The sequence below is a fragment of the Pochonia chlamydosporia genome, chromosome 5, assembly GCF_001653235.2.
Source record: "Pochonia chlamydosporia 170 chromosome 5, whole genome shotgun sequence".
Taxonomy (NCBI): Eukaryota; Fungi; Ascomycota; class Sordariomycetes; order Hypocreales; family Clavicipitaceae; genus Pochonia; species Pochonia chlamydosporia.
Window position 1 is genome coordinate 2,530,034 of NC_035794.1, and position 27,160 is coordinate 2,557,193.

The 27,160-nt window shown below is 52.2% G+C and overlaps 10 protein-coding genes across 10 annotated transcripts; 3 read left to right on the top strand and 7 right to left on the bottom strand.

The window, feature by feature from the left end:
- Nucleotides 1-861: 861 nt before the first annotated feature.
- On the bottom strand, nucleotides 862-2,625 carry VFPPC_06069 (MFS multidrug transporter; the record flags this gene model as incomplete). Its single annotated transcript, XM_018285165.1, has 2 exons — nucleotides 862-1,172; nucleotides 1,227-2,625. 2 exons carry the CDS (start codon nucleotides 2,623-2,625, stop codon nucleotides 862-864), a joined length of 1,710 nt encoding a protein of 569 aa, XP_018142171.1.
- A 3,298-nt stretch (nucleotides 2,626-5,923) lies between these two features.
- Nucleotides 5,924-8,135, top strand: VFPPC_06070 (hypothetical protein; the record flags this gene model as incomplete). Its single annotated transcript, XM_022428491.1, has 2 exons — nucleotides 5,924-8,052; nucleotides 8,129-8,135. 2 exons carry the CDS (start codon nucleotides 5,924-5,926, stop codon nucleotides 8,133-8,135), a joined length of 2,136 nt encoding a protein of 711 aa, XP_022284298.1.
- Nucleotides 8,136-8,309: 174 nt separating this feature from the next.
- VFPPC_13954 (hypothetical protein) lies at nucleotides 8,310-8,684 on the bottom strand (the record flags this gene model as incomplete). Its single annotated transcript, XM_018291726.1, has 1 exon — nucleotides 8,310-8,684. The coding sequence occupies one exon, from the start codon at nucleotides 8,682-8,684 to the stop codon at nucleotides 8,310-8,312; it is 375 nt and encodes a 124-aa protein (XP_018142173.1).
- Nucleotides 8,685-9,169: 485 nt separating this feature from the next.
- On the bottom strand, nucleotides 9,170-10,120 carry VFPPC_06071 (L-threo-3-deoxy-hexulosonate aldolase; the record flags this gene model as incomplete). The annotated part of the gene is made up of 1 exon (XM_018285167.1): nucleotides 9,170-10,120. One exon carries the CDS (start codon nucleotides 10,118-10,120, stop codon nucleotides 9,170-9,172), a length of 951 nt encoding a protein of 316 aa, XP_018142174.1.
- A 1,101-nt stretch (nucleotides 10,121-11,221) lies between these two features.
- VFPPC_06072 (NAD binding Rossmann fold oxidoreductase) lies at nucleotides 11,222-12,576 on the top strand (the record flags this gene model as incomplete). The annotated part of the gene is made up of 3 exons (XM_018285168.1): nucleotides 11,222-11,245; nucleotides 11,294-11,456; nucleotides 11,513-12,576. The coding sequence occupies 3 exons, from the start codon at nucleotides 11,222-11,224 to the stop codon at nucleotides 12,574-12,576; spliced, it is 1,251 nt and encodes a 416-aa protein (XP_018142175.1).
- A 232-nt stretch (nucleotides 12,577-12,808) lies between these two features.
- On the top strand, nucleotides 12,809-14,216 carry VFPPC_17940 (initiator tRNA phosphate transferase RIT1; the record flags this gene model as incomplete). The annotated part of the gene is made up of 3 exons (XM_022429608.1): nucleotides 12,809-13,128; nucleotides 13,175-13,209; nucleotides 13,255-14,216. 3 exons carry the CDS (start codon nucleotides 12,809-12,811, stop codon nucleotides 14,214-14,216), a joined length of 1,317 nt encoding a protein of 438 aa, XP_022285338.1.
- A 251-nt stretch (nucleotides 14,217-14,467) lies between these two features.
- Nucleotides 14,468-15,270, bottom strand: VFPPC_06073 (HAD superfamily hydrolase; the record flags this gene model as incomplete). Its single annotated transcript, XM_018285169.1, has 2 exons — nucleotides 14,468-15,208; nucleotides 15,262-15,270. The coding sequence occupies 2 exons, from the start codon at nucleotides 15,268-15,270 to the stop codon at nucleotides 14,468-14,470; spliced, it is 750 nt and encodes a 249-aa protein (XP_018142176.1).
- A 1,075-nt stretch (nucleotides 15,271-16,345) lies between these two features.
- Nucleotides 16,346-17,726, bottom strand: VFPPC_13955 (dnaJ heat shock family protein; the record flags this gene model as incomplete). The annotated part of the gene is made up of 3 exons (XM_018291727.1): nucleotides 16,346-16,639; nucleotides 16,722-17,463; nucleotides 17,647-17,726. 3 exons carry the CDS (start codon nucleotides 17,724-17,726, stop codon nucleotides 16,346-16,348), a joined length of 1,116 nt encoding a protein of 371 aa, XP_018142177.1.
- A 973-nt stretch (nucleotides 17,727-18,699) lies between these two features.
- VFPPC_13956 (ubiquitin interaction domain-containing protein) lies at nucleotides 18,700-21,606 on the bottom strand (the record flags this gene model as incomplete). The annotated part of the gene is made up of 7 exons (XM_022428898.1): nucleotides 18,700-19,188; nucleotides 19,241-19,506; nucleotides 19,567-20,889; nucleotides 20,962-21,120; nucleotides 21,191-21,266; nucleotides 21,325-21,381; nucleotides 21,505-21,606. The coding sequence occupies 7 exons, from the start codon at nucleotides 21,604-21,606 to the stop codon at nucleotides 18,700-18,702; spliced, it is 2,472 nt and encodes an 823-aa protein (XP_022284299.1).
- A 701-nt stretch (nucleotides 21,607-22,307) lies between these two features.
- VFPPC_13957 (hypothetical protein) lies at nucleotides 22,308-22,938 on the bottom strand (the record flags this gene model as incomplete). Its single annotated transcript, XM_018291729.1, has 4 exons — nucleotides 22,308-22,424; nucleotides 22,588-22,604; nucleotides 22,668-22,793; nucleotides 22,848-22,938. 4 exons carry the CDS (start codon nucleotides 22,936-22,938, stop codon nucleotides 22,308-22,310), a joined length of 351 nt encoding a protein of 116 aa, XP_018142179.1.
- Between the last annotated feature and the right edge of the window lie 4,222 nt (nucleotides 22,939-27,160).

A 27,160-nucleotide genomic window follows, 5' to 3' on the forward strand; every position in this document is an offset into this window, starting at 1 on the left:
ACCATGTGATGGGACTGTACCTTGTGTCTATCGTGTTCAGTTTTCGCATCCAGAAATGTGTTCATCTTGAACTAAGAGAAAGCTTCACGAGCGGAAATAAGAGGTGAATTTGGGAAATAGAAACACTAGCAGTGGAAATGCTCAATGCATGGTGGCAAGCATCGTCAAGCATAATGTGAGTTGACACGATGAGAAACGTGCCGGCCAGTTCACTGGGAAGCGATACTATTCACAAGACAGCATCACGGCATCGAAGCTCTGTGAAGACGAGCGCGGGAAGCCGTCAATGGTATATCAAAGGAGTGCTGCAGCAGTGATGGTGGACATGATCATGGTGTGCGTTTCGAGCCTGCTGGGACACCAACGCCTAGACGACCTACACAACCCTGTCCGTTGCGATTTGCCACCGGATATCAATCTTGTAATGTTATGGACATAAAAACAATATACGCCATATATGCAGAGACCTATGTACCGCACATGGCTGGGAACGTCCATGTGTAGACCTTGAGGCTGGCTTCACACTCGAAAGTAGCTTACTTGCGCAACATGATCTATTGCTAGTCTTGAAACTCCACTCGTCTCTTCAGTGACACATCCATCTATGACCGTGACAGACAAATCGCCATCTTCACAGTCCACCCACAAGATATTGTTCATACATTTCTAACGGCCACATTCGATCCCACCAGACGCCCAACATGCATGCCGTTCTGAATCAGGAGTACTGGTATGCATTATGGCCCGGTGAATAGCATGTCTATAGCTGTGATCAAATCTATAGCATCAAGAACGGACGGTGCTTTGCCTCCGCCATGCGCTAGCGGCCATTCACCTGTCCATATAGCCCCTCACTGCAATTCATCGCCTATCCAAAGTCGAGTGAAGAGTGTGATGCTTCATCAGGGACACACAAATCAGTGCTGCAACAGCCAGCCCCAGCATGGTCAGCCAAACACCTCTAAAGGCTTCCATAAACGAATCTATCACGCCGTCGTACCATCCCTCAGGGAGATGCTTCAATGCCTCCAGATCATCCCTGATGCGGCGAATTTCTTCCGCGGCGTTGGGCTGATCGCCAAACCGGTCCCAGAGACGGGACTTGAGAATATTTTGGTAGACTGCAGAACCGATGGTGATGCCAACCGTGCCTCCGAGACTCCTAGCCAAGTCTGCGTCTGTTAGCGAAGAGTAATATACGACGATGTACTGGTTTTGGTACTTACACGTTGCAGATGTGACAACCGCTTGCTGCGAATGATCCACAGCGGCGATGCAAGCGAGCAGTGTGGTAGTCAACATGGCGCCATAGCCGCCTCCGACGAGGAAGAATGCAGCGCTGCTAAGCCAAACAGATGCCTCACGGCCCATGAGCGTCAACAAAACAATGCCCACGCTGACAACAACCATGCTGGTGACACCAAGGGTGACGAACCGCCCGGTCTTCTTCATGATATAGCCAGCCAGGACCGACGAAATCGACACACCAATCGGTGACGGCAGGATCCGCAGGCCAGCATCTGTGGCCGAGTCGCCTAGCACTTGCAGGTACATGGGCACGTAAAAGATGAGCGTAAGGACCACCATTGTAGCAAGCAAGTTGGTAAAGCACGCGGCCAAGACAGTCCGGTTCATGAGCAGCCTCACAGGAATGATGGGCTGACGGGCACGACTCTCCCACCACAAGAAACCCACAAAGGCCACGACGGACAGCGGGATCGTCGTCAGGGGAAGGGGATGCGTCCAAGGAACTTGGTTCCCTCCCGAGTTGAGGCCAAGGAGAAGCAAGACGAGAAACGACGAGGTCAGAAAGACGCCGGGGAAGTCGATGCGTGCGAGGTACGACTTGTCAGACTGTTTGGGCGGCACCTTGACCAAGAAGTGAACAGCCACGGCGGACAACAACACGGGCGGGACTTGAATCAAAAAGGCCAGTCGCCATCCCAGTTTTGTGTGATCGTTAATCAGGCCCCCGAAGACGCCGCCTAGCATGGCGCCTGACCCGTAACAGATGTTGCCAATGCCTTGGACGACACCTCGCTTCCTCAGAGGAATCAGATCTGATCCCAAGAAGGTGGAGATGCTCATGAGACCGCCGCCGCCAATGCCGGCAACAACGCGACCGAGAATCATCATCTTTTCATCATGAGCCAGTCCGCAAATCAAGTTTCCTATCGCAAAGAAGACGTTGCTAAAGACGAGACCTGGGCCACGGCCGAAAATATCCGTCAGGCGGCCGGAAATGGGCTGACAGGCAGCATTGGAAATGAGATATGCCGTTGCGAGCCATGACATTAAGCTCAGTGACTTGAACTCGCTGGCAATGGGTGCAGACAATGTGGCGATAATGGTTGAGTCGATGGCGCCAAGAAACACTCCTACCCAGGTGGTTCCCATGATGAGAGCCAGCTTGCCAAACGACTCCTCCTTTGCCAGGACGGTCTGCTCTTCCTCTTGGTCGCCGGGAACACCGGAGCCATTTTCATAGGGGACGCCGTTGGAAGGTGCTTCGGCGTGGCCATGGTCATCATCGTGAGGCTTGAGTAATGGCGTGTGCTCCGTGATGCCACCGCGAGCGGCTTCTTCGTCTGGACGGCTTGAGCTGCCGTCCCTGGTTCCAGCCATGATTGCTGATCCGTCCACTGTGCGGGGAGATGAAAGCACAGTTGCGTCGGCAGTGGTGTAGTGGTGAGGTGAATGGGAGAGAATGGTGAGGCGGAACGGTTTCTGCTGTATGCGATATACGGAGCAGTTTAACGCGGCCTTCGGCACGGGAGGTCAATTAGTCACCGAGTTGTCGCCAGCGTGAATGAATTGCGGGTAGGGAACCGTCGTATTTCCTTTTTGGGTCGCCTTGTCCCCAGTGGCTTGGGGATGAGTTTGTTGCTGTCAGCTTTGCCTCATTTCCGGGCTCGGCCGCTAGATATCCCTCTGATAGGCGTCAGCCGAAATTCGTTGCCAGCTCCCCTCTTTTTCTCCCAAGCGAACACAAAGTTGAATGATTCAATTGCAATTGGCCGTCACTTTCAAGCCTGTGAGATCCGTACAAATTCGCAAAATCCAACTTCTGGCGCCACAAATGAACGGGGTCCGCCGGGTGGGAATGAGGGTATCGGGGCCGGTGGAGATGATGCGGAGAACTGCAATCCCAAAATTTGAAGCCACACTTTGGTTAGCCATAAAAATTAATTTTGAATCACAAATTCTTACTGACTGGTCCGACGACTGCCTGGCTTCACGGCATTGGCACGAGGAAAAGTTAGTACTTCATTTTTTGCCGTTTGGTCCAGGTTCGACTCCCGCCCACTCGACAAGTTTTTTTGGGCAATTATTTTGGACTTTCATACTCTGTCAGCGTGCTGAGTATGTCTCTTTCCTTCTTGTGGCCGCAGGCGAGGCCAGTATTTATTAGAACCAGCCATCAATGCCATAATTTACCTGGATAAGCAGCACCATCGTTTCGTGGTTGCGTCAATAAATCCAACGCCCTTATCAAATGTCTGGAGATATGCTTGATGGAAAGTAATCGTCTCAGCCTTCTGTTGCTCGCCTTTACGGCCGGAATAGCTTCTCGCGGGACGGTAAATTCGGAATTGGTAATCCGTAGGTGGCTTTCGAACGACCTGCTGCAGTTCTCTTCAGCTAGAAACCCAACTTGGAGATGGGCAGGGTTCTAGCAGCGATACCCAAGGCCATAAACGATAAGATAACGAAGCGGCCTGTCGTCTGGTATCCTAATGTGCTATACCTCATCAATGCAACAATACCATTTCCTCTTGCTTAGCACGCGATTCTGCAGCAACTTCGCATGTGTTGCTTCGATATCAACGTGGTGAGCCAAGATCGTACGTTGTCCTCCCACAGGACAGAGGTTAAATTCTCACCGAAATTGGTGGCCATCCAGTTTGCTCTCTTAAAGCCGGTTATGGATAACCTGCCCTCCGCGGATATTGTCGCTGTTTCTGAATTGCATACGTCAGAGGTCAGAGAAATGTAGGACTCTGCAAGTCTCAATCTGATATATGTCTTGATGAACTGGGGTCTGATGAACCGTGGCGACTTGTCGAGCTCTGAACGTGGTGTTTTGCCTCTGGGAAGGCGCTACCTTGGACATTCGCCACGTGTGGATATGATACCGTCACGACTCTCAAGTGCTCCTGATGACCCATCACCTATCATACCTTGATATGTCCATCGTCAACAGCAAATGCATCCGACAGAATGCACAGCGATATGTTCTTCACGTCGTCCGACGCAACGGCAATACCCACACTGAGCATCCTCAACTCCGGGTATTCGATAAGTTACTGCGGAAATATCATGGGAAATGAGCTCAGGGTCAAGCAGGAAGCAGTGAGTCTTGAATCGTGCCAAAGTCCACGCTTTATGGGCGGCCGTACCGAAGTATGAACCTATATTCAACGCTGAAACGTTGCTATTTACGGTCTGTCTATTCCTTTCACATGGCCTGGAGCTTCTGCGTGAATTGTCCTCGGGTCAGGGCACAGCGCTTCGGGTGCTGAATGAGTTCGGAAGCCCGCAGAAATGGTCACCTCGTCGAGACTTGGGACCCATAATCGCAAGTCGGTCCTCGGGATTCGTTGGTATCACGTTCACTATTCACGCGTATATACCGACACAGGAATCGCTGTCGTTCGTTGAGAACAGACCGTCTACTATGCCAGTCTAGTGATCCGCAGATCTAGATACGCCAAGCAGGGATATGGGACACACCATGTGGTTGCATCGGCCGAAGTTTTATAAACGAAAACACTGTAATGGAATGAATTACTGGATAGTGCAAGTTAAGCCATTGCTCTGGTGCATATCACGCATGGCTCATTTTACAGATCGTCGTCAGGATGCCCGTTGATACCGGAGCCGAATGCCCCGTTCCTCGACGCGTGTATCAGATTCATGGATGGTGGCGCAGCCCTGCAAGGGTCACTTAACCATAACCACAAGCATTCCGCCAGTGGTTGGTCAGAAGAGAGGGACAGGTTGAGTTGGTGATAGAAGCCACACAAAAGTGGTGGAAGTTGCGGTAATGTCGTCGTCGAGGCACTCACCACAGTACCACATCGCTTTAAGCATCAAAACATCCACAGTTCACCGACTCGACGAGTGCTCGAACCGCAACTATTTCAAACGGCTACCATTAATTGTCCAGGCACAACACAAGCAGCCTGTTATTTAAATACTGTCCAATACTTCCCCAAAGCCCCTGAGTCGCGAGTGCCAAGACGACAGGGTCCCATGTCGGCCCACACGTTACCACTAAAATACGAACCTCAAACCAACAGCCGTACCACCAAGATCCGCTTCAGAGGCTGTTTCCAATACAATTCTCATGCAAAACCTGCTCCGGAGACTTTCCCTAACCCCAATGAGGCATAACCAGGCACAGGTGGCCCTTGTCAAGAATGGGCCGAAAGGGTCGGTTCTGTATCCGGAGCATGGAGGCGCAGCAGCCACGAATGTGTCGCCTTGTTTGATCTGGATGAAATGGACTGCCATCACGTTTGCTTGCACGTCACTCTAATCTCATCTTTCTCGTGTCTTTCTTTCTGCATCCATTCTGTCTAGGTGAAGCTGACGATTTGCCGCTGTACTCTGCGGTTTCCTTCTTTTCGCATACATTTGTTTCATTGCATTCGTTTCTCCCTTTCCTTTTTGAGTAGGCCACATTTCTCACGCCCCCTTTACCGACCTCAAAGCCATCAAGCCGTCACGCGACGTCCTGTCTCGACATTCTCTTCGAAATCACTTCAACTCGAACATTTTGTGAATATTCCCATGTCGATTTCGTAACTACACGCACATCACCCGCCGTCGACGCCGTCGGTCTACTCTTTCGGGCTGGCTGGGCCAACCCTGCAATCATCACCGCCATCAGACATCACCACCCATACTCGCGTGCATCATGCGACTCTTCAAATCACTGGCGACGGTCACGGCGGCCCTGGTGGCTCTGCCATCACTCGTCACAGCCGAACGAATGCTGTTGTCCACTTCGTTGAACTCGTGTCAAAAGAACTCCAGATTCGAAGCCAGCCTTTTCAACGTTGTGTACACCCCTTCGAATAACTCCGCGTCCATCGATGTCGTGGCCACCATTTCGGTGCAGGGCAAGGCGACATTTAGCTTGGCCGTGTCAGTCTACGGCTACCAACTCATCCAGCAAGACCTCAACCCATGCAACATGGCCGGGCTAGAAGGAATTTGCCCGTTGGCTCCCGGAAAGCAGCAATTTACATTTACCGTGCCCGTCCCTGCGAGTTCCGTCAAGGACGTTCCCGGTATTGCCTTTACCATCCCCGACTTGGACGCCTCGGTGCGTGTCAAGATGAACTTGATTGACACCAAGGAGCAAATTGCCTGTGTGGAGGCCAGGATTTCCAACGGCAAAACCGTTGATCTAAAAGGCGTCAAGTGGGCGACGGCCATTATTGCTGGGCTGGCGCTCTTGTCGTCGGCTGCAGTGAGCGGGCTGGGCCATCTAAACACGGCCGCCCATGTTGCTGCCAACTCCCTTTCCCTGTTTGGATACTTTCAAGCCCAAGCGATTATTGGGTTGACTGGCGTGCATCTTCCGCCTATTGTGCAGGCGTGGACCCAGAACTTCCAGTGGTCCATGGGGATCATTCACGTTACGTTTATGCAGAACATCTTTACGTGGTATCAGCGGGCGACGGGCGGAACCCCTTCGACCTTGTTTTCCACGATTCGCAGCATCTCGGTTCAAGTTGAGAAGCGTAGTGTCGACATGGCCCAGCGTGGTCTTGCGATGCTCCCCGACAAGGTGTCCAGCTCGACGGGTCCCTTGATGAAGCGCGCAGGAAATATCGTTAATGAATCCGGCTCTTTTCTCGTAGTTGGTATCCAGCGAGTGGCCTTCCGCGCCAAGATTGAATCGACAAACCTCTTTTTGACCGGTTTCATCTTCTTTTCGTTGTTTGTGATCTTCACTCTCATCGGCGTTGTGGCCTTCAAAGGCATCCTCGAGCTTTTCGCATCAAAGGGTCTCATGGCAAAGGACAAGTTTCTGGAGTTTCGAAAAGGGTGGCGCATCATTCTCAAGGGCATCATGTTCCGCGTCTGCCTCATTGGCTTCCCGCAGGTTGCCATTCTCTGCCTCTGGGAGCTGACACAGATTGATTCCCCGGCGCTGGCCGTTTTGGCCGTGGCCCTCTTCCTGGCCGTGATTGTGACACTTGGTTGGGGTGCCAGCAAGGTGATTCGAATTGCGCGTCGGTCGATTGCCATGCACAGGAACCCGGCCTACATTCTCTTTTCCGATCCGCAGGCCTTGAACAAATGGGGGTTTCTATATATCCAGTTCCGTGCGTCGGCCTACTTCTTCGTGGTTCCCGTCTTGGGCTACGTGTTGATCAAGGCCATGTTTGTTGCCTTTGGGCAAAGGACCGGTCTGGCACAGGCCATTGGCTTTCTCATCCTAGAGTTGGCTGCTCTGATTGCATGTTCCGTCATGCGTCCGTGGATGGACAAGTCGACCAATTCGTTCAACATTGCCATTTATTCGGTAAACTTTATTAACGCTATTTGCTTGCTAGTGTTTTCCAACGTTTTCGGGGCTCCTGGTCTTGTCATTGGTGTCGTGGGCGTTGTATTTTTTATTCTTAATGCTGCCTTTTCGCTTGTTCTCTTGCTCATGGTCATCATATCAACCACCATTACCTTCTTCCGAAAGAACCCCGACGCCAAGTATCAGTACATGGCTGATGACCGCGCCTCCTTCATGCGGTCCCAAACTCACTTGACGACGACGACGGAGCTCGACGCCCTGGCTGCCACGGCCCGCGGTGACAAGGGCGGATACAAGTCGCGACTCGACCTGGAAGACGACGGCCAGCATCTTCGCCCGCATAGCAGCGGTGACCGATCGGCGAGTCCTGCTTCGTCCCTCAACGCGTCCGTGCCAATGTTCCCGGCCAGCAGGGAGCAAAGTCCCTTCCGATCTGCTTCCCCGGTTCCGAGCATGGAATCACATGGAGCCGCACCACCCTCCTACCGGCAGGTCAACAATTCAAGGTGAGCATTGTGTACGCCTCCAACATGAGCCCTCGACTAACAGGTTTCATTTCCAGTCCGTGGAAGCGCGGGGCAGGCTATGAGTAGTATGTCGAGTCGGACAAGGGCTCGTTGATAGAGGGAGTGTTTGAAATGTACATTAAACAGTTGACATGCACAAATGGGATTTCATTTAGGTTCAGCGTCATATAGGAAACATGAAAGCGTAAAGTATAATGTCTTGTCATACCCCGCCAAAGTCCAACCAGCAACCGTCTCTACACCCTCATTCCGTCAAAGGCCATGGTCACCTTGTCCCAAAACTCGAGCTGCAACGTCTCGTCCTCGTCCTCGTCCGCTGTTAGATAAAACTTGACAGTGCCCGCAAACGCGTCGCCTGCTTCCGATTCCAGCATTGACAGGCCACAGTGAGAAAGGAGCTCGCTCTGGACGCCGTTGACTGCCGTACTACGGGGCCGTTCCTTCCGATCCAGTCCCAACACAACGTGAATTGGTTTCCACACCGCAATCTCGAACAGCACGACTCCTAAACTGTACACATCATACCGTTTTCGAAATCCGTTCCGCCCTTTGCGAGGCACATTGAACTGCGTCTTGGGGTGTCGGTACAGATCAAACCACGGGTTCTCCATTGGCGGCCGCCAAGTTGCTGCACAAAGATGGCCCTGACGAGACACTGCAAAAGCTTGGTGAAGAAGTGACAAGTGCACTGCGCATCAACACGCTGAAACCCTCACTCTTTGCGTCAAGCTCCATGTCAGACTGCGGAACACGAATATTGACCATATCGCGACTTGGGTAGAAGGGTTGCGGCAGGTTAAGAAAGCAAACGACAACGCGGCGTTGAACTGAGCACTTTCTATGCTGCAGGAGGAGCAGCAAAGACGACCTACGGCGGCCAGTCTATGCGAAGACATTGTTCGCGACTCGATGGCTTGCCGTACGGCAATTTGCGGGTCGTGCTGTGACGAGCTGGAGTCGACTGAAGACGAAGACGATGACGGTGATGCAGCTCTGTGAGACAACTAGACGACAGTATGCTCGCGGCAGGTGCACCGACTCAACGAGACACGATTTTGATGGCTGACAAGTCTATATTACTATAAATGAAACTCGCCTACAAGGACTTTTCAACTTCCATGACCTCGCGGATGCCCTCCTCAATGGCCTTTAGCCTAGCCTCATCCAACCTCTTCAAAGGTCGCCGAGGGTATCCACCATAGCCGAAATTCATTTGGATAGCCTGCTTTGTGCCAGCAATGGCTGCCTTGGTCAGGGGCCAGTCCCCTCGGCTCAGAATCTTTTGCAGAGCCTGAGCCTCGTCCTTTTTGCCCTCGGCATACAAGTTCCATACGCGAGCGCACACTTTGGGCATGACATTGGCACCACCGGCAATGATGCCGCTTCCGCCGCTGGCAAGGGTCTGAAGGGTAAAGTCGCACATGCCACCAAAGGCCATGTAGCCGGAGCCTTCTTGGAAGGGAGTCTTGGCATTGGTGCCGAGGGCAACGCGAGTCAACTTGCCAGTGTTGCCGCAGGTGAATTTAGTGCCGACAATGTTGGGGTGCTGTCCAAGCTTGATGAGAACGTCACTGTCGAGGTCGATGCCAGACACGGCGCCGGGGTAGTTGTAGATGATGACAGGCAAGGGGCTGGCATCGGCAACGGCAGTAAAGTAGTTGACGATGGACTCTTCGTCAATCTGGGCGCGGTAGTACGAGGGGGGTAACAAGAGGGTGTAATCAGCACCAGCCTCAGCAGCCAGCTTGCTCAACTCGACAGTTCCTCTCACACTGCCTTCGGTGGCACCCAGAATGATGGGCGTCGAGGTGAAGCCGGCCTCGTCGAGAGCTTCACGGGTTGCCTTTGTGACGGCCAGCTTTTCTTCTCTGGTGCAGTGGACGGCTTCACCATTGGACCCCATAGTGACCAGTCCAACCAAGCCATCCCGGATGAGGCGCTGGGCATGCTTCTTGATGGTGGGGATGTCGAGGTCTTCGGTTTCGGGGTTGAAAAAGGTCATTGTGGGTGCGTAAATACCGCATGGTAAAGGTCGTCTTGCCGCCATTTTGAAGTATACGGGATGAGTGAAGGAGAAGAGTTCAGAGGTTGCAATACGGGAGCTGTCAATGGAATCACAGCATACGTTGGGACTCGCCTCGATTTATAAATGCGCGACGGAACTTGGAGGGGCATCGAGGGGCAGTCACGCCCCAGTCCGTCCGTGTAAGTGGCTGCCAATCTGGGGTCCGTCGGGGAAGAGGACGCCGGGCTCGGGGCCAGCCCGGGCCAGACGCCGAGCGGCTCCAGATTCGACGTACGACACAGCGTTGCATTGAATGCCCAAGTGCCTAGGTGGTTGGTTTATTATCCTGCCATCTTTGAGGCTCTGAATGTATACATGCATACATTTCATTCATTTGCAGTTCAGTGATTTCTTGAGTCTGAAATGCAGCTCGCGCAAAAAAGCACCGAAGCCGGAGACAGGACTCTGGCAAGCAAAGGCATGGCTGGCGCATAATAGACGGAGGAATTGTTCCACCAGTCACAGCCGTCCAAGAGTCTGTGTCAATTGCCGTGCTTTATGCCGTCGGGTTATTTTGAGCGAGCTGCCATGATGATTGTTGAGAGAAAGCGAGTCGCTTTGAACTTTGGAGATGAAGATATGCCTGACGACAGTCGGATATTTATTCCGTCTGTAGAATCTCAGCTGCAATCTAGATGCCGTCATCGAAGGAAACGGCATCAATAGCCGCCAACCTGAGATGCACAGCACCTCAAACCCTGTCCATCACACCATGGACGCCACGAACAAAATGCCGCGCAACAACAAATCCCAAAATCAAATAAACGCCCGTGGTTGGTGTGGTATTACATCCGTCGACGGGGGTCGTATTATGCTCTTTGTGTTTGGTTGATGCGTGGGATGGGATGTGATGGCCTGTGATGGATGGCTAATGCCCCGCATTGGTTGTGCCCCTCAATTCCTCCGTCTGGAGTTTCATTTGCCATGAAGCTGGCTGGACACTTGAAGTTGGGGTAGCTCAAATATTGGCTTCACCTTGGACGTTTGCTGTGCTGAATTTCTTTTCATTTTTCACAGCTACCAAGTCCATTTGTCGTAGCATTACCAGATACCCATTTGCAAGCACACTTGAACAATTTCACAATGGCGCCTATCAATGTGTTGATGGTAGGATACCCCTTCTCATGACGACTGTCCGCTAGCTAACGAGATCAGATTGGTACCGGTGAATACACCACCGGCTTCGTGGGCACGGGAGCATCAGGCTCGGACAAGAAGGTTGGCGTCGTGGGACTCACGCTCTTTGATCTTCGTCGTCGCGGAAAAGTAGGCAACCTGGGCATGGCTGGCGTCAATGGCACCAAGTTTCCCGCCATCCGTATGTTTTCCTTGCCACCCTTACTTCTTTCTTACTGTCTCCTCTGACAAACATAGGCGAACACTTGAACAAGAACATCACCCAAGTGTACAATGGCCTCGACACCTCCTTCGACAGCTTCCCAGGCAACGACCAAAAGGACCCCGACGCCTACAAGAAGGCCATTGACGCGCTCTCCCCCGGCGACGCCATTACCATCTTCACACCCGACCCCACGCACTACCCCATTGCGCTGTACGCCATTGAGCGTGGCATCCACGTGCTCCTCACCAAGCCTGCCGTCAAGGAACTCGAGCACCACCAGGACCTTCTGCGACGGGCGCGGGAGAAGAACGTCTACGTCTTTGTCGAGCACCACAAGCGCTTCGACCCGGCCTACTCGGACGCCCGCTTCAAGGCCAAGAACCTGGGCGACTTCAACTACTTCTACAGCTACATGTCGCAGCCCAAATACCAGCTCGAGACGTTCAAGTCGTGGGCGGGCAAGGAGTCCGACATCTCGTACTACCTCAACAGCCACCACGTTGACATTTGCGACTCCATGGTCCAGCAGCTGGGCTACCTGCCTGTCAAGGTATCCGCCTCCTCATCCAAGGGCGTCGCCACGGACCTAGGCTGCGTGGCCGAGACGGAAGACACGATTTCGCTGCTCGTGACCTGGGCCAAGAAGGGCGATGCTTCAAAGCGCGGCATCGGTGTCTACACGTCTTCGTGGACGGCGCCGCAACGTGCTGGTGTCCACACGAATCAGTATTTCCACTATCTGGCGTCGAATGGAGAGATTCGCGTCGATCAGGCCCACCGTGGCTATGATGTTGCGGACGATGGGGTCGGCCAGATTCAGTGGTTCAACCCGTTTTACATGCGGTATGCGCCGGATGAGGACGGCAACTTTAACGGGCAGACCGGGTATGGGTATATTTCGCTCGAGAAGTTTGTGGACGGGTGCACCGCCGTGAATGAGAAGAGGGCCACGTTGGATGACTTGGATGGCAAGGGTCTGCCGACATTGAAGAATACGGTGGCCACTACGGCGATTCTGGAGGCCGGGAGGAGGAGTATCGATGAGGGGAGGGAGATTGGGATTGCGGTTGAGGGAGACACGTGGAAGTTGGTGTAAATGGTCAAGGACTGATGACCGTACTCGATGGCGGCCGGTAGATCAAAATATTCTCTGTAGCTGGAATCAATTTTGGGTTGTAAACGACTGGCATTATAATGCTTCTATATGTAGGTGATCTGCCATGAGCAGACAGTTGACTTATACTATCTGCAACAAATGTGGATCCACTCAAATTTCACTCAACACCATCACCATCTACATCAGTGTTCACCATCTCACATCCATCAACATGTCCATCCCCATAAACGACATACAATTCCCCTCCCAACCATCCATCTCAACGCTCCTCACATCCCTCAAACGCTCCACCCTCAGCATCCACAACCGCCTCACCTCCATCCTCTCCGACACGTCCTTCATCCTCGACGCCGCATCCACCCTCAACCGGCCACTCATCGCCAACGAACGCTGCGGAAGCTGGTACATCCCGCCACACGCAAAGCACGCATCCGCCTACTTCAAAAGCACAGACGGCCACGAGCGAGCATGGAAATTCAGCACCCGCCGTCTCAACCTGCACCTCATACCCATGATTGAATCCCACGACGGGTACGCCTCTCCATCTTCATCCCCCAAACACCACTAACTCATCCAGAGTAATCATTGTCGATTCTACAAGACGCGGAAAACGTACGTACTGCCCTCGTTCTCAAAGAACCAAACTGACACCCCCAGGCATGCCCGACGCCCTATCCACCACCATCCCCATCTGGTGCGCCGTCCTCAACAGAACCCTCCTCCCGTCTCACCCCCTCTCCTCGCAGCTCTTTCTCCCGCCGCACCTCCTCCCCACTACACACGCCCAAATCACCGCCCTGATACCCCAGTTCGTCAAGTCCCTCGAGGACCTGAACCTGCAGTCGTTGCCGGTCCTCACCAAGCCCCTTCGCCCGTACTGGATAACGCAGGACTCGGCGCTGCCGTCAGAGGACGTGATATACGAGTCCTACAGACCGGTCATATGTCTGACTGCTTCGCGTCGCACGCCCACCAGTGAAATAGATTCAAATGGATACATACAGGGCGCGGCAGACGATACGGAGAACTGGGCTCACGGGCTGACGTCCTCGCTGTTCTGGGCACACAAGGATGAGCTCTTATCAACAACTGAATCGGAACTCCCTGACCTGATAGCATCGCTGATAGATGGTGAGACCACGACGGCAGATACAGTCGTGCAATTGACGCCGTTTCTGGCCGTGGCGGCACTGCCTGCGCCTAAAGCAGAATGCCTCGTCTCGCTGACGAATGAGACGACGCCCAAGGAGGAATGGATACGGTCAGGCACAGAGATGGTGGTAGGGCTGGGCAAGAATAAGACGGCGAGTAGGAATCTGAGGACCGCGCTGCCTGATATATGCGACTTTGTGAGTCGATATCTGCAGGGGCATCCGCACGGCAAAGTGACGATTGCGTGTGCGTCGGGGACGGATACGTCTGTTGGGACGGCGCTCGCTTTGTCGTGCTACTTGCTTGATGAGGAGGGGCGGTTCCGCGTGCCGGATGGAGAGGCGAGGGTGACAAAACCGTTGGTGAAGAGGAGGCTGGGGTCCATGATGACGGTGTTTCCGGGCGGGAATCCGAGTAGGCAGACGTTGCAGAGCGTGAATAGCTTCCTGATGGATTGGCGGAGGTAATTGGCACGGCATGGCGGGGGTGATGTAAACTGTCACTTGCTTGGATGCTTTGACTTTGTAGTGCGACTGACAGCTGTACATGATTGACGGCATATTCCATGAGGACACCAAGGTCATACATCATACATGGCGACGAGTGTATTCCACAAGGACATGATTGTCATATATCGTCTACGGCTACGTGTCGCGTTCCATTCCAAATCAAGGCTCACTCGCAAAAAAACACACTCCACGTCCAAAACGCCTCACTTCTAAACAGCCCCAGACTCAATCTTCTCCAGCAAAGCAGGGAACTCGCTCCAATCACGCATCATGACCACCGCCCCAGCATCAGTCAACACCTTTTCCATCTCCGCCTTCCTGTCCTCGGCGTACGGCCCAACATAGCCAATTGTCTTGATGCCAGCCCTCGTGGCACTCAACGTACCACTCTTGCTATCCTCAATAGCCACAGATTCCCCAGCCGTCTTGCCCAGCACCTTCAACGCATGCAGGTAGATGGCCGGGTCAGGCTTGCTGGTAGGCTTCTCGAGACTCGTAGCAGCAGAGTAGATCAGGTCCTCTCCGTTAGCGCCCTTGAAGTACTTGTCTTGGCCGACCTTGTCCACCGACGCCTTGACACGACGCAGCGCAGACGAAGAAACCACGGCAAGGAGGTACTTGTTGTCGGCAGCCAGCCTCTCCAGCTGCTCGTCCACGCCGGGGCACGGGCGCAGCGACGCCTTGAGCTTGGCAATCACGGCGTCTTCCTCCATGCGGACATACTTTTCCATGTCATCAGGAGCAATCTCGATACCATTCTCCTTTTGAAGCGTGGTCAGCATGCCACGGAAGTTTTGGCCGACAAACTCCACTATGAGCGATTCGCCTGTAAATTCCTTCTTGATGCCACGCTCTGCGCAAATCTTGTTGATGAGGTCGGCACACGCTTCGAACGCAAGTTCCTCTGAGAGGACGAGCGTGTTGTCGCAGTCAAAGAGGAGGGTGTTGATCTGCAGTGCCGGTCAGCATGACTGTTGGGGATTCTGTTGAGGGAGTGGCTCACCTTGGCCATTTTGGCAGTGTATACACGCTGAACTGGTGCAGGATTGCAAGAAACAAAGGTGCCAAAAAGACTTGACGTTATTACAGCTCGCAATGCGTTGCCAAAGGAAATCAATCACGGTAGTACAGTAGAGAGAAAATGTTTACAGGTTCAAGTTGTCTTCCCTTGCTCGAGGGAGGGTGGAGGTGTGTTGTCAGGGAGCTACAAACAAGGCAAGCGCCCTGCCGCTCCTGCCAATATCACAAGTAGCTCTCTCACTCATGCATGCACAACGTAGCACCGAAACAGACATCTGGAGCCCAAATCCAAACCTGGCATCATGCTCAGCTGCAAAAATACCTCAGCATTTGCCAATAGACAATCATGTCCGCAGCACATCCAAAAAGCAAGGTAATCTTCGATCCAGACGCCCTTGGACAGGCCAGTACCCCTCCCCCTCCCCCTCCATCCTCAACGGGCGCCCCTGGCGTCATCGAGATTGATCCTTGTCGGGTGAGTCGTTGTATTACCGGGTACTTCCGTGGCGTCAACGGTTTCGATGATTGTCCTCCACTGAACAATAAATGACTACAGCTGGATGGCTACGGCTAGGTCACATAAATTAGAACGACGTTTATCAAACTACATAAATTAGAGCTACAGAGTGCCGTTCTGGCGTCTACACCCATGCCTCGTGTCGGCCCATGCATCAATCACCTGCATTCTGTAGCGAATCGGCCCGTCGCGAGGACCAGGCCCCGGCAATGCCATGTCAGTGCCCATATATCACTCACCACCCATGGCATGTCCTTCCCCTCTGCAAAAGAATTGAAATCACCTGAGAACAACTTGATTATTATATCTACCGTCATACAGACGACTTGTCCAAATGCAATCCTGCTATGCATGCTCGGCCACCAAAAGACCTGCCAGCAATATGAAATAAATAACACGGACCATACTTCCTTCAACGCCGTGAACCCAAAGCATTTCCTTTCTGTCAATTGTCATCATCATCAAAACCGTTCAGCAGTATATAACACTACACTCTGCCGAGATTTCCAAACACGCTTCCGCTTCCGCTCATGGTATCGTCCACTACTCCTTACAAAATTTCCCGCAATTGCTGCTTCTGAGTCGGTGTCAGGGTCGACGGGAAGTTGACCTTGTATTTGATGACAAAGTCACCCCGCTGACCTGGCTTCTTGGAAATGGGCATTCCCAGGCCTGGGTACCTGTCCTCGCTTCCTGGTTGCGTCGGCCCGCCCTTGTCCAAGTTGATTTGCTTGCCTTCAATGGTGGTGACGGTTCGCTTCCACCCTGTCAGGGCTTCCTTGAGATCCAGCGTTACGGCATGGATGAGGTCGTTGTCTTCACGCTTGAAGAGAGGGTGCTCTTTCTGCAGAATAGTTAGTATCAGCACAAATGACTTGAGTCGGGAAATCCCAAGTCGGGAAATCTGGAGTCGGGGCATATCTTACCTCTTCCACAATAAAGTGTAAATCCTGTCGACCACCCTCGACTTGATCCCCCACACCATTAAACTTAATCTTGGAGCCCTTCTTCAGGCCCGGTTTGATGGGAACCTCCAAGATTTGGTCCGTTTGCACCCGTTTGCCCGTCTCGTCAAACGTCTTGCGCTTAATCTTCATCTTCTTGGTCACGCCACTGTACAGTTCTTCCAACGTCAACGGAAGAGGGCGCTCCACGGTCGTGATTTCTGGCGTGTGCTCCCGGTGTCTCGGCTCACCAAAACCAGACGATCTCATCCTCGTACGGCCAGAACGTCCCCCGCCGCCGCCACCACCACCGCCAAACGACGAGAAGAGGCCGGGCATATCATCATCTTGCATGCCTCCGCCGCCTTGTTGCCGCATAAACTCGGCAAAGATGTCTTCTGGGTTGTTAAAGTTGAATCCGCCTCCAGGGCCGCCGCCCGTGCTGAAGTGGAATGTTCGAGCACCTCCTCCGCCAGGCATGCCTCCCCCAAAGTCAAATCCGCCAAAGCCTCCTCCAGGCATACCGCCGGGGAATCCGCCAGCACCGCCCTCGGGAGGGGGGGCTCCTCCTCCCCTCAAGAGGAACTCAAGGCCATACTGGTCGTAGACTTTGCGCTTCTCGGGATCGGAGAGGATCTCGTATGCTTGGGAGCACTCTTTGAACTTTTCGGCTGCGTTGGGATTGTCCTTGTTCTTGTCAGGGTGCCATTTCAAGGCTGCTTTTCTGTTTGAAGTCACGTTAGTACCAATATCAATTGTAATACAAGAGGGTGGAAGTATCCATGCCCTGTCACCAACGAGCGGTCCCGGTCACTGGTCTGTCCAATGAAGCGCCAAGGCTCAATTGAGACACACCGACAATCCAATGGCAACATTGACTCAGGATCACCAAAAGGATAGTACATACCGATATGCCTTTTTAATTTCATCCTGGCTGGCCTCTGGCTTGATGGCCAGTGTATCGTAAAGCTTCGTCTCCTTGACCATGTTGTGTGCCAATCGATGACGTTGGTTGTTCCTTTACAGGGTGCAGGGGCTTGCCACCATGTACACTCCAATGTCGTTGTCGTGCGTCTGATTGTATCCGGAGTCTTCGATTTGATTGAATTCCTGTTGAAATAGGGTGGATAGGGACAGGAGAGGAGATGGAGATGGATTGACAGAGAGTGTGAGAGAGAGAGAATAGAGGTCAAGGTTGAGAAGTTGGTTGCAAGAGGAGCAGGAATGCAAGAGGGTCAACCATTCGATGCCAGGCTTTAGACAGGTGCGTGGTGTTTGGCCCTTCGGCAGGAAGAGTGGGAAGAGTGGGGCAAACGCAAGCCCATAACCTGTCGAGGCGGGCAGAATGAACCAGAACAGGCTATCTGAGCCACCAGACCCGTCTCGTAGTTCGTAGGTTCGTATGACGCAAACGTGGGGAAGTGAGCACTGGTCACAGCTATTTCCAGCTCTTGATACCCTGATGCTCTACTGTACAAGTCCGGAACAATGGCAGCGCTGCCAGCTTTGTGAATAGTGCTCAGAACGAACAATACTTTATTCACCGTCTGCTTCAAATGCTGCCCTTCACCTCCAGTGGCCACAGGGTGGAGGCAAAGGTGCGCTGGCAATGCAATACCTTGAGCTTTGCAGAGGGCGGGGCTGGTCAGTGCTTTCCAGTGCATGTGGAGTGCTAGAGTTTACTTGAACTCATCTGGCGACCGCAAACAGCCGGCGGGGCATCGTCTCACGTAGCCATTGTTTGCAAATGACAAAAATATTGCTGCCATGACTCCAGATTAACATTAAACAAAGGCACAGTCCTGTATAATTTTACACTTTCCAATGCTGTCAATGCATCCTTGAACGCTATGATGTATCCTGTAATGTGTTTGGTATCGCTGGTTTGAAGCTCTTTTTGGATGGAACCTTCCAGAAGCTTCCATCAAGGCGGCTCCTCATTGGCCATGGTTGAACAGCCTCACGTTTTGTTAGCCTCACTGTCCAACTCCTGCACAGCCATGGCCTCTGGTGAGGCTGTATCCATATCCACGCCCGTTTCAACAACCGTCGTGGCTGCCGGCGTTCCTGACGCCGTCATGGTGGCCGTCGACGTCTGTCCGTCGTCAAACGGATTGTCAAATCCATTCTGGGCGTCGTCGCTCCCAATGGAGGCACGATTGCTATCCATAGAGTCTATGCTATCCGCTCGGTGTTTCCTCTTGGAAGGTGAAATGGGGTCTATCGATCCCGATGAGGGTATCTTCTTGGTCTCGTCTGGTTCCGTGGCCGCCGTAGCTTCCTGGTGCAATTCATGGCGGAACGACTTATTTTCCGCTCGCGCAAATCGCTGCAACGGCGCCGTCAGGGGTGTTGGTGCAACATTTAGTGCTGCTTCTGTGGCGTATATCATCAACGGTGTCTTGGTTTCTTGCCAGACGTCCCGTAGTACACGTTCAATCTCTACTTTCTGGCGTGGGCGTTAGCAGGCAGTATCAAACAGGCGAAACTGAAACACACACCTCTGCCGTCACGGGCCGCTCGCCATCCTTGGGAGCGTAGGCCAGCCGCCACCACTGATCCAATTGCTTGGGATGCTCGCCCAACTCAATAAGATCCGGCTGAGCTCGCTGGCAGACATAAGTGACATCTGATGGCGTAACAACTCCCCGCAGCAGAAATTCTTTGCACGTCATCGGTTTTGGTCTATCTGGCTTCTCGGGCTGCGTGAGCAGCCGGCCGAGGAACCTCTGCTTGGCCACGATTTGGTCCATGTCTGCGTTTAGTGCTGCCATTGGGTTAGTTTAGACGTCAAACACAACATCATCTGTCCCGTGAAAAGACTTACAGTCTAGTCGCTTGTCAATATCAGTGAGCATGTGGAGGAGCATCTGCAGCACCTCGTCCACCCGCTCCGATGCAGCTCCCTCTTCCTCATTCATCTCGCAAGGAGCCATGCGGTAGTCTGGGTACTTGTCCGTGTCAAACCCGGACGCCTCCATCCCTCGAAACCTGCCCAAGCTTTGCAGGTACTCGTTGTATGCCTTCCACTGGATCGTGGCCTTTTCTATCATTTGCTTCTTGTCGAACATTTGATGGTCCCAATCATTGCGCCACCCGTACAGCTGCTGCTCTTCATTTGCAATCTTCACAAGGGTATTCTTAGTTTCGCACCATGATTTTTGGATGCGTCGCGCCTCGTCTTTGCGGTTTGCCTGGTACTTTTCCAAGTACAGCTTCTCAGGGATATCAATCGAGTCCTGGGGTCCATCTCCATTAACTTTGATGGCTAGCACCTCGCCCATCTCCTTGAAAATGGCCATCTTGGACCCTTCGTGTAGCTCGTTCCACGACAAGACGTCGCTCCACATGGTATGGTCCAGTGATTCATACAGCGTCTTGATGTATGAGTAGTCGCTACGCAAATGCTCCATCTCCAAAAGCCCAAACTTGGCCTCCTCGTCGCCCAGGTCGTCGCCAAACACGGGAGCAAGCGCCGCCGCGTGTATCAGCGGTTTCAGCTTTTCCTCGTTTCTCGGTCCGAGGTACTCGTAGAATTGCTTTTCGGGCCCCAGGCTGGGGTATGGGATGAGGTCGGTAAGAACACTGACGCTTCCATAGCTCCGCTCCGTTTGGTCCAGGAACGCCATGAGTCGATGAATCTCTTCCTCGACATCCGGCTTGCTTTCTTGTTGATGTCCCCATTCCAGGACTCCGGACTGCAGTCGTGCGAGCACATCCGCTGGCAGAATCTCCTGACCATTCCACCATTCAGTGTTGAACCCGTACGACGCAGCGGGTGTGCCAGTCTCCAGTAACGCGTTCCTCGCCAGAGAAATCTCGTGTAGCACCGTCAAAAGGCCGCCAAGTCCATGGCTGCCCACCGTATTTATCCCTTGTATCAAGAAAGCCGGCGCTCCATTCATTCGTTTACGCCGTGACGGTGCCGGGGCCGACGGCACTGCAGACTCCAAGGGGCCTGCTGGGACCATAGCCCAGTTGCCTTGATCGTAATCGGTTCGATTCGCAGGTCCGAAATGCGGTGCTGACGCCGCCTGTGTGTCCATGACACCCGACTGCTGCTCCGGCAAGGCAATGCCAGCTTCTTCGGCAGACTCTCTAAGGGCCCTCTGCATATCTTCGTCTTCTTTCGAGGGTCCGTTCGATCCAGCTGCTCAAGGCAAGAAAAAAGCATCATGGTTAGCTTTCTGGTCGGAGTCGGTTTGGCCCATGGGGCACTCACCGGGAGCATCGCCTGCTGCCCAGTCCACCATTCTACCCAGTGGCGATCGTCCGGTTGATCTTGACGGCGGCCGCGACGGTGCCGTAGGCCCATACGCCTCGGGCGGTGGTGTGTTGCTCTGGACGCCGTCGTTCTTGTTCATCGATTCGATATGAAACGCTGTGATCCACGGACCATGAGCTTTGCCAACGGAAAATGAAGCGGCTCCCGCAACGTGACGCACAAATACCTGTTTGGTTTACCGTGCCATCCCTATCCGCCGAGAATAGGCTGTCGTTCCATGCACTCATAAACTTTTGTCTAAACTATAGCTCGACGTCAGCCATGCGCTTGCGGGGGCGAGGACCACCGCCTGGTGCGTACCGACTGGGGGTTATCAAAATACTGCATAACCACTGCTTCGACATTGCCGCCGTTGTCCTAGAGTCATTAATTCACGTCAGTCATGCTGTTGTCGGGCCATGGGCGTGGTACCCGATGGCTTGGGCGAGCACAGAACGAGGGCAGGGGTGGTGACGGCACCATCACAGCTAGCAGACGGACCTTGAGCGCCTGGATTACCATGGTTCGGTCATCGTGGGGGTTGAGACCTGCAAAGTCAATGACTTGCGAGATCTGCTCCTCCGACGGTGCCGTTGAAGCCATGTTCGGCGACCTTGATGCAGCGATGTCGATGTTTGGGGTAGAAATGCTGGATGCAATGTGGTCTGGGGATGAATAAGAACAGGGTCTGGCTTTGGGATGAGACAGCTTGGGTGGCTTTAGTGCATGATCTGAGTGGTCGCAGCAACAACCAGGTGTCATCGGTGCGCTAGTAGCTCAAGTGGAAGTCGCCAGCAGCTATTGGGCAGCCGTGGAAGGTGGAACCATTCACTGCAACATGCAAGGCTACCCTCGGCCGCCGAGAGCCGACCAGTTGACATCAATTGATGGATTACTACCAGTACTCTGTGCAAAACGCCGGGTCTCATCATGTACAGTCCTCGGCGTCGCTTTTAATCTTGCTCATTTCATGTTGTTTGCGGGATGAATAACCCGAAGCGGGAAGTGAATTCATCACAAACATGAAACAGTCTTCGTTGGGACCACATTGTGTTGCCGGTGTGCTCAACGCAGAGACACAGACAACCCGGAATCTGATGTTGCACTGCGCTCTAATTCACAAGATGACGAGGCAAGGGGACACAAAATGAGTCCAATATCGCGCAGTATATTCTGAATGCAGGAAAGCATGACGTGTACTTGGCTACGGTGACCGACCTAGGCTGCTTCGCAAATACATGCTCCCTCATTCTGACCGGCCTCCTGTCTAAAGCCTCAATTCCGGGGTAATCATTTCCCCAGAGCTACTTTTCGCCCTCTTTGGGAGTCTCATTCGTGTCGCCTGCAGCCGCGAAAGCCGCGACTGCGGCCTCGTATGCCGCATCAGCGGCGGCGATGCGTTCCTCCCACGTTCGATTTGGCTGATGGCATGTTAGCATGTGCGTGATTTTCGTAGATGACTGATTAAAGGAACAAAGCAGAGTGCGCAAGACGGTGATTTCATGTAGGCGAGGGTGCCAAACGTGTAGGTTGTTACAATGAAGGGAGACATTTCGAAAAGGTAGGGTGCAAGACGCGACTCACAAACGGCGGACCATTTTCTAGTTGATGTTAGATATAATCATGAAATGAAATGGTTCGCCGATTGAAAACTTTGGACATACCATTGGAAACTGGCACAGCGGCAGCAGGTTCTACTTTCTCTACCTCCTTGTCTGATTCCTCGGTCTTGCTCTCCTCTTTCTCCCTATTTTCCTCTTCCGCTCTGAGTTTGGCGAGCGTTTCTGCTGCTAGAGATTGTGGCTGTCAGAATACTTTCGGGAGATGTAAAGAGAGAATCATACGGTCAAAATTGACCCATAGATGGTCATCTCCCGTAAAATTGTCAGACCCTCGGTGCACACCGTTGGACGAGTTGGGGGTGTGGGAGCTCATGATGCTTGGAACTTGATGAGAAAGTCGATGATTTCTTGCAGTGAAGGTTGTAAGAACGGAAATATTGAACCGTTTATATAAGTTTGAAATGAAGTTGACCTGCGACTCAGTTGAATGTGAAAGCACAATAGCTAATGCCCCGATCAATGGGTCATTGTGAATTAGCCGTGTGTCGTTTATATAGCCTGTGAAAAGTGTGAGATGTACAATAGAAAAGCAACCTCCTTGCGTCGATCCATCATCAGGTGATTCGTTTGAACCATAGACCTCTGGGGATCGATACGGTGAGTAGTTGTGGATTGATGTTTCATTGGTATTATGGTGACCGGTGAATCAGTGGGTGCGGAACAATCCTTAAGCAAAGTTGCCAGAGGTTGGTAGGAATTCGACCATTTTGATGCCACTGAATTCAGTGATGACGTAGCCTCTTCTTGTCGACTATGTATCGGGCAAACGACATGAATGTATCCGTAAACACATTGGCTACAAGATGAACTAGTTGCAGCGGCCTACAGTGGGGGTCAGAAGTATTTGGACAATGAAAGGTATTGCATATCGCCTTGTATGCTGAGGCATATTGGCCTGTGTTAGTGTATACTTGGATATGTCCAAATACCTTTGGCCACAGACTGTACATCTCATGTACACAACGTGGGTAGGTGTACACGTTGGCATTCACAGTGTTGTTATCAGCAGTAGAATGCCATGACCCTGACTAGGATGCAACCCATGGACAGTTCAACATTCAGCACCATGTGAGTGATATGCAGGATTGAGCTTCTAGCTCATGAAGATGGGAACTCAAAGCTGCACTGGTGCAACATGTCTTGTCTGGACCGAGTCTTATTCTGTGAATCGTGGCTCGAATACGGCTTCAACTACTGTAAACAAGAACTTGTATTAGACAGAATGAATGAGATTATTCACTGGTAATGATTCACTGGGCACCTTTTGGCTATTGTGCCCTCACATCCAATTCACAGCTACCACATTGCTCGATCCACTTCCAGCTCACCTGACCCAGCCTCGTCTTCTATAAAGTTCCAACTTGCTCCCAGCTTTATTCTTCCATCTTTACAACCTTTCCTTAACTACTGCTCTCCCTGGTATTCGCCTCAGTTCTGCCAGTATTCGAGTGTTGTCTCGAAACACGCATCCCGCCACGCTACGTGGTGAGCGTCGCCATGGCAAGTCTTAAGGTTCAATTTAGAACCTTTCGAACTTTGAGTGACGAACTCAGGTCTGCCAAATCAAACTAACATAAGTTGATTTCACCCCAAACAAGCAGCTTTGCAGTGATACCGCAGATTAGAGCAATTTTAAGCCAGACTAGGCCAGTTGCTCCTTCACAGCCTCATGTCAAATTCGACGTCAATCTTGCACCAACCGCGCGTACGGTTCAGGGCAACTCCGGGGCTTCGCTTCTTCGAACGTACCTTGGAAGCTTTTATGCTCCATTGGGTAGAACGGACAATGATATCTCCCTCAACTCGCTTGATGTCGCTGATGGGCTTTTGGAACCATGGCAGACAGCACAAAGCGTAACGTCCTAGCAAATGAGATCATCCGAGGTAAGTTGCTTTACGACACTTGGCGATTCAAGCCACTAACAGAAACTTTTTAGGGATGAACATTTGCCAAGCATTCTATTTCTTTCGCCATGCATTTCCCTCGCTCCAGGACATTTGGAACGGATGTACCGCAGTTCGGACGAACTGTGCCGTTCCAGCGCGATTTGACAGGCAAGAAGGATGCTACATACATCTCATTTGCTATTTCGGGGCGAGGAATTCAATCACATTGAAGTAGGTTGGGTTCACTGCATGAAGGTCATGGCAACTTTGCTTCGGTGGACTTGGGCCCCGAGCAATGACTTTACCAGGCATGTCCTTTGCCCTTACAATGGTGAGATACGAGTTTTCGACTTTGATCACTTTAACCAGACCATTTCTATTTCTGCCGCTGTTCGCACTCAAAAAGCTACACCAAGACTTCTCCGTCTTGACGAAACAGCAAATTTGATTGAACATCGATTTGGTCTCGATGTGCACATTGGGTATTTCCCAGGCTGGCAGAGGTGAGCGTAGGATTCCAAGCGCATCGAAACAGATGCGATTTGTGCCTGGTACGTATTTTCTTTTCTTTCCCTCCGTGGCTTTACTGACTGAGCTCATCTCAATTAGTCGGGCACCATTCCACCGGCTTCAAAATCCAAGATTCGCCTTGCCAGAAGCTGCACACAGCGACGGGTCGTGAGAACTATTGACGGCAAGGATCTGGTGCAATGCGACTTTTGTGCGCTCTNCTTCCGACGATATTGCACCTTCACGAAGTCCGTTCAAACTCGCGAGGATATGAAGGGTATGCTCTACGAAGACCGTGCGATTTATGCGATATGGAACATGCCAGCGCCCAGTAACGTCAGAGAATTTATGGAGCGTCAGGAGAAAGAAGTCAAGGAGTAAGAGGACGAAGGCGTTGAGGAAGAAAGCGTCGACGACGAATAGTTTGGCCGAGAATTCTCCACGTACCGAACCGAGGATTAAGATTCGACGCTGTTGCTTTCTATCACGCGGTTCACGTGCCGCTATGTTTCGAGGATTTAAACAAGTACAAGGTATCGCATACCACGTTATATGTCAAGATATATTGAGATGTGTTAGTGTATACTCAGATGTGGGCAAATACTGTTACCACGGACTGTAGCGGGGCTTTAGGAAGATTACACCCTGACTTTTGCCTTGCTTTGTTATGCTGGACTAGGTAGTTAACTTGGTTCACAATTACTTTCCTGCAAGCTTGACGGTTCTAGTAGAACCTGTTCTGGTTCTCCGGGCTGTGTACATTTGCCTTTCACGACAACCATTGGCTGATCTGTGACAGGCAAGATGGCTCCTAGTGAAGTGTTGCCTCTCTGTGAATGGAGTGACACTCTTTGATTGACACCATTTCATGAACGCCATGTCCCCCAAGCGTTCCCATTATGATGGCAAGATTTGAGCCGCTGAACGCGATGGGAAGCCCCTACGTTGATTTGAATACCAGGGAGTTGAAATTTGGCCGTTGGCGATCCCAGAGCTCCTTCCTCTTCACTGCCAAAAGTTCAGCCGGTGGCATCCCGCCGTCCGAGGTGTTCTTTGCCAAAACATGCTCCCTTGCCTCAACCACAACGCAAAAACACCAAAAAAATGTTTAGCTTCTCTTTGATAAGCGTGTCATCCTTAGTGCAGGGGCCATGCTACAAATTCTTTGTAAGCTTTTCGTTCATTTGGGATCGTTTCGAGAGGATTCGAATGATGGAGGACCAACCTAATCTTCTCTGTATCGTTTCTGGGAGGAGGAGTTAGTGAGGGAAACAAGTGGGTCGGCGGGGGCGGTGCAAACGTACCAAAAAACCATATGCCAAATTAATGGCGAAGGATTCTCTCTTATTTCATGTTATATACCGCTCAAGTGGAGTGTGTGTGGAGCTATTTGTGAAACTTTGCGTCTGTGGCGTGGCTGACGATCGCTGTGATGCTGTGATGGTGGTTGTCGCTGGGATTCGGTCTAACCGAATTTGGACGAGGCGCGTTGCCCTCTTGGTATTAGTGCCGTGCGGGCCGACAAGGTTAACGCGCTTATTTATCTTGAAGGCAGCGTTCAGGAAGGAGCACTAACCTTCCCCGACCGTTCGAAGGAATCAACGTTTTCTGTACTACGGTGTGTACCAACCCAAACATCCACTGTGCAAGATGTCAAAATATGAGATATGTGCGTGTATACTGGGCTATAGCGGCGTATATTCAACGACAGGTTCGATGACCCCGACGCAGTACCTTGCTGTCTCTTGAACTCCTGGCTGGATTCGGAGTGATTCAATCACAGCACTCAAACTCAGTTTTACTCGACACTCAACCTCTTGAATCGCCTCATTGTTCAATCACAGTATTCAAAAGCTCTCAGGCTGCCTCATTCCCCTTGATTACTTCACAAACATTTGTGGAAAAGCTCGTCTGTGGAATAGTCACGTCCCCTACCCGCTCACAAGATCACGATGAGTACCTAGGCAGCACCCATCCTGCGTGGTCAGGGTAGAACTAGCAATGGTCACCTTGGATCTTTTCTAGCCACAGCCAGATCATCTCAACCACATTGAAGCCAGTGTGGGAACCAACATCCCTAGCCATCACGATGTCAGCCAAAGCCATCACCATTGCCAGCTCAACGAAATAATAGTCGG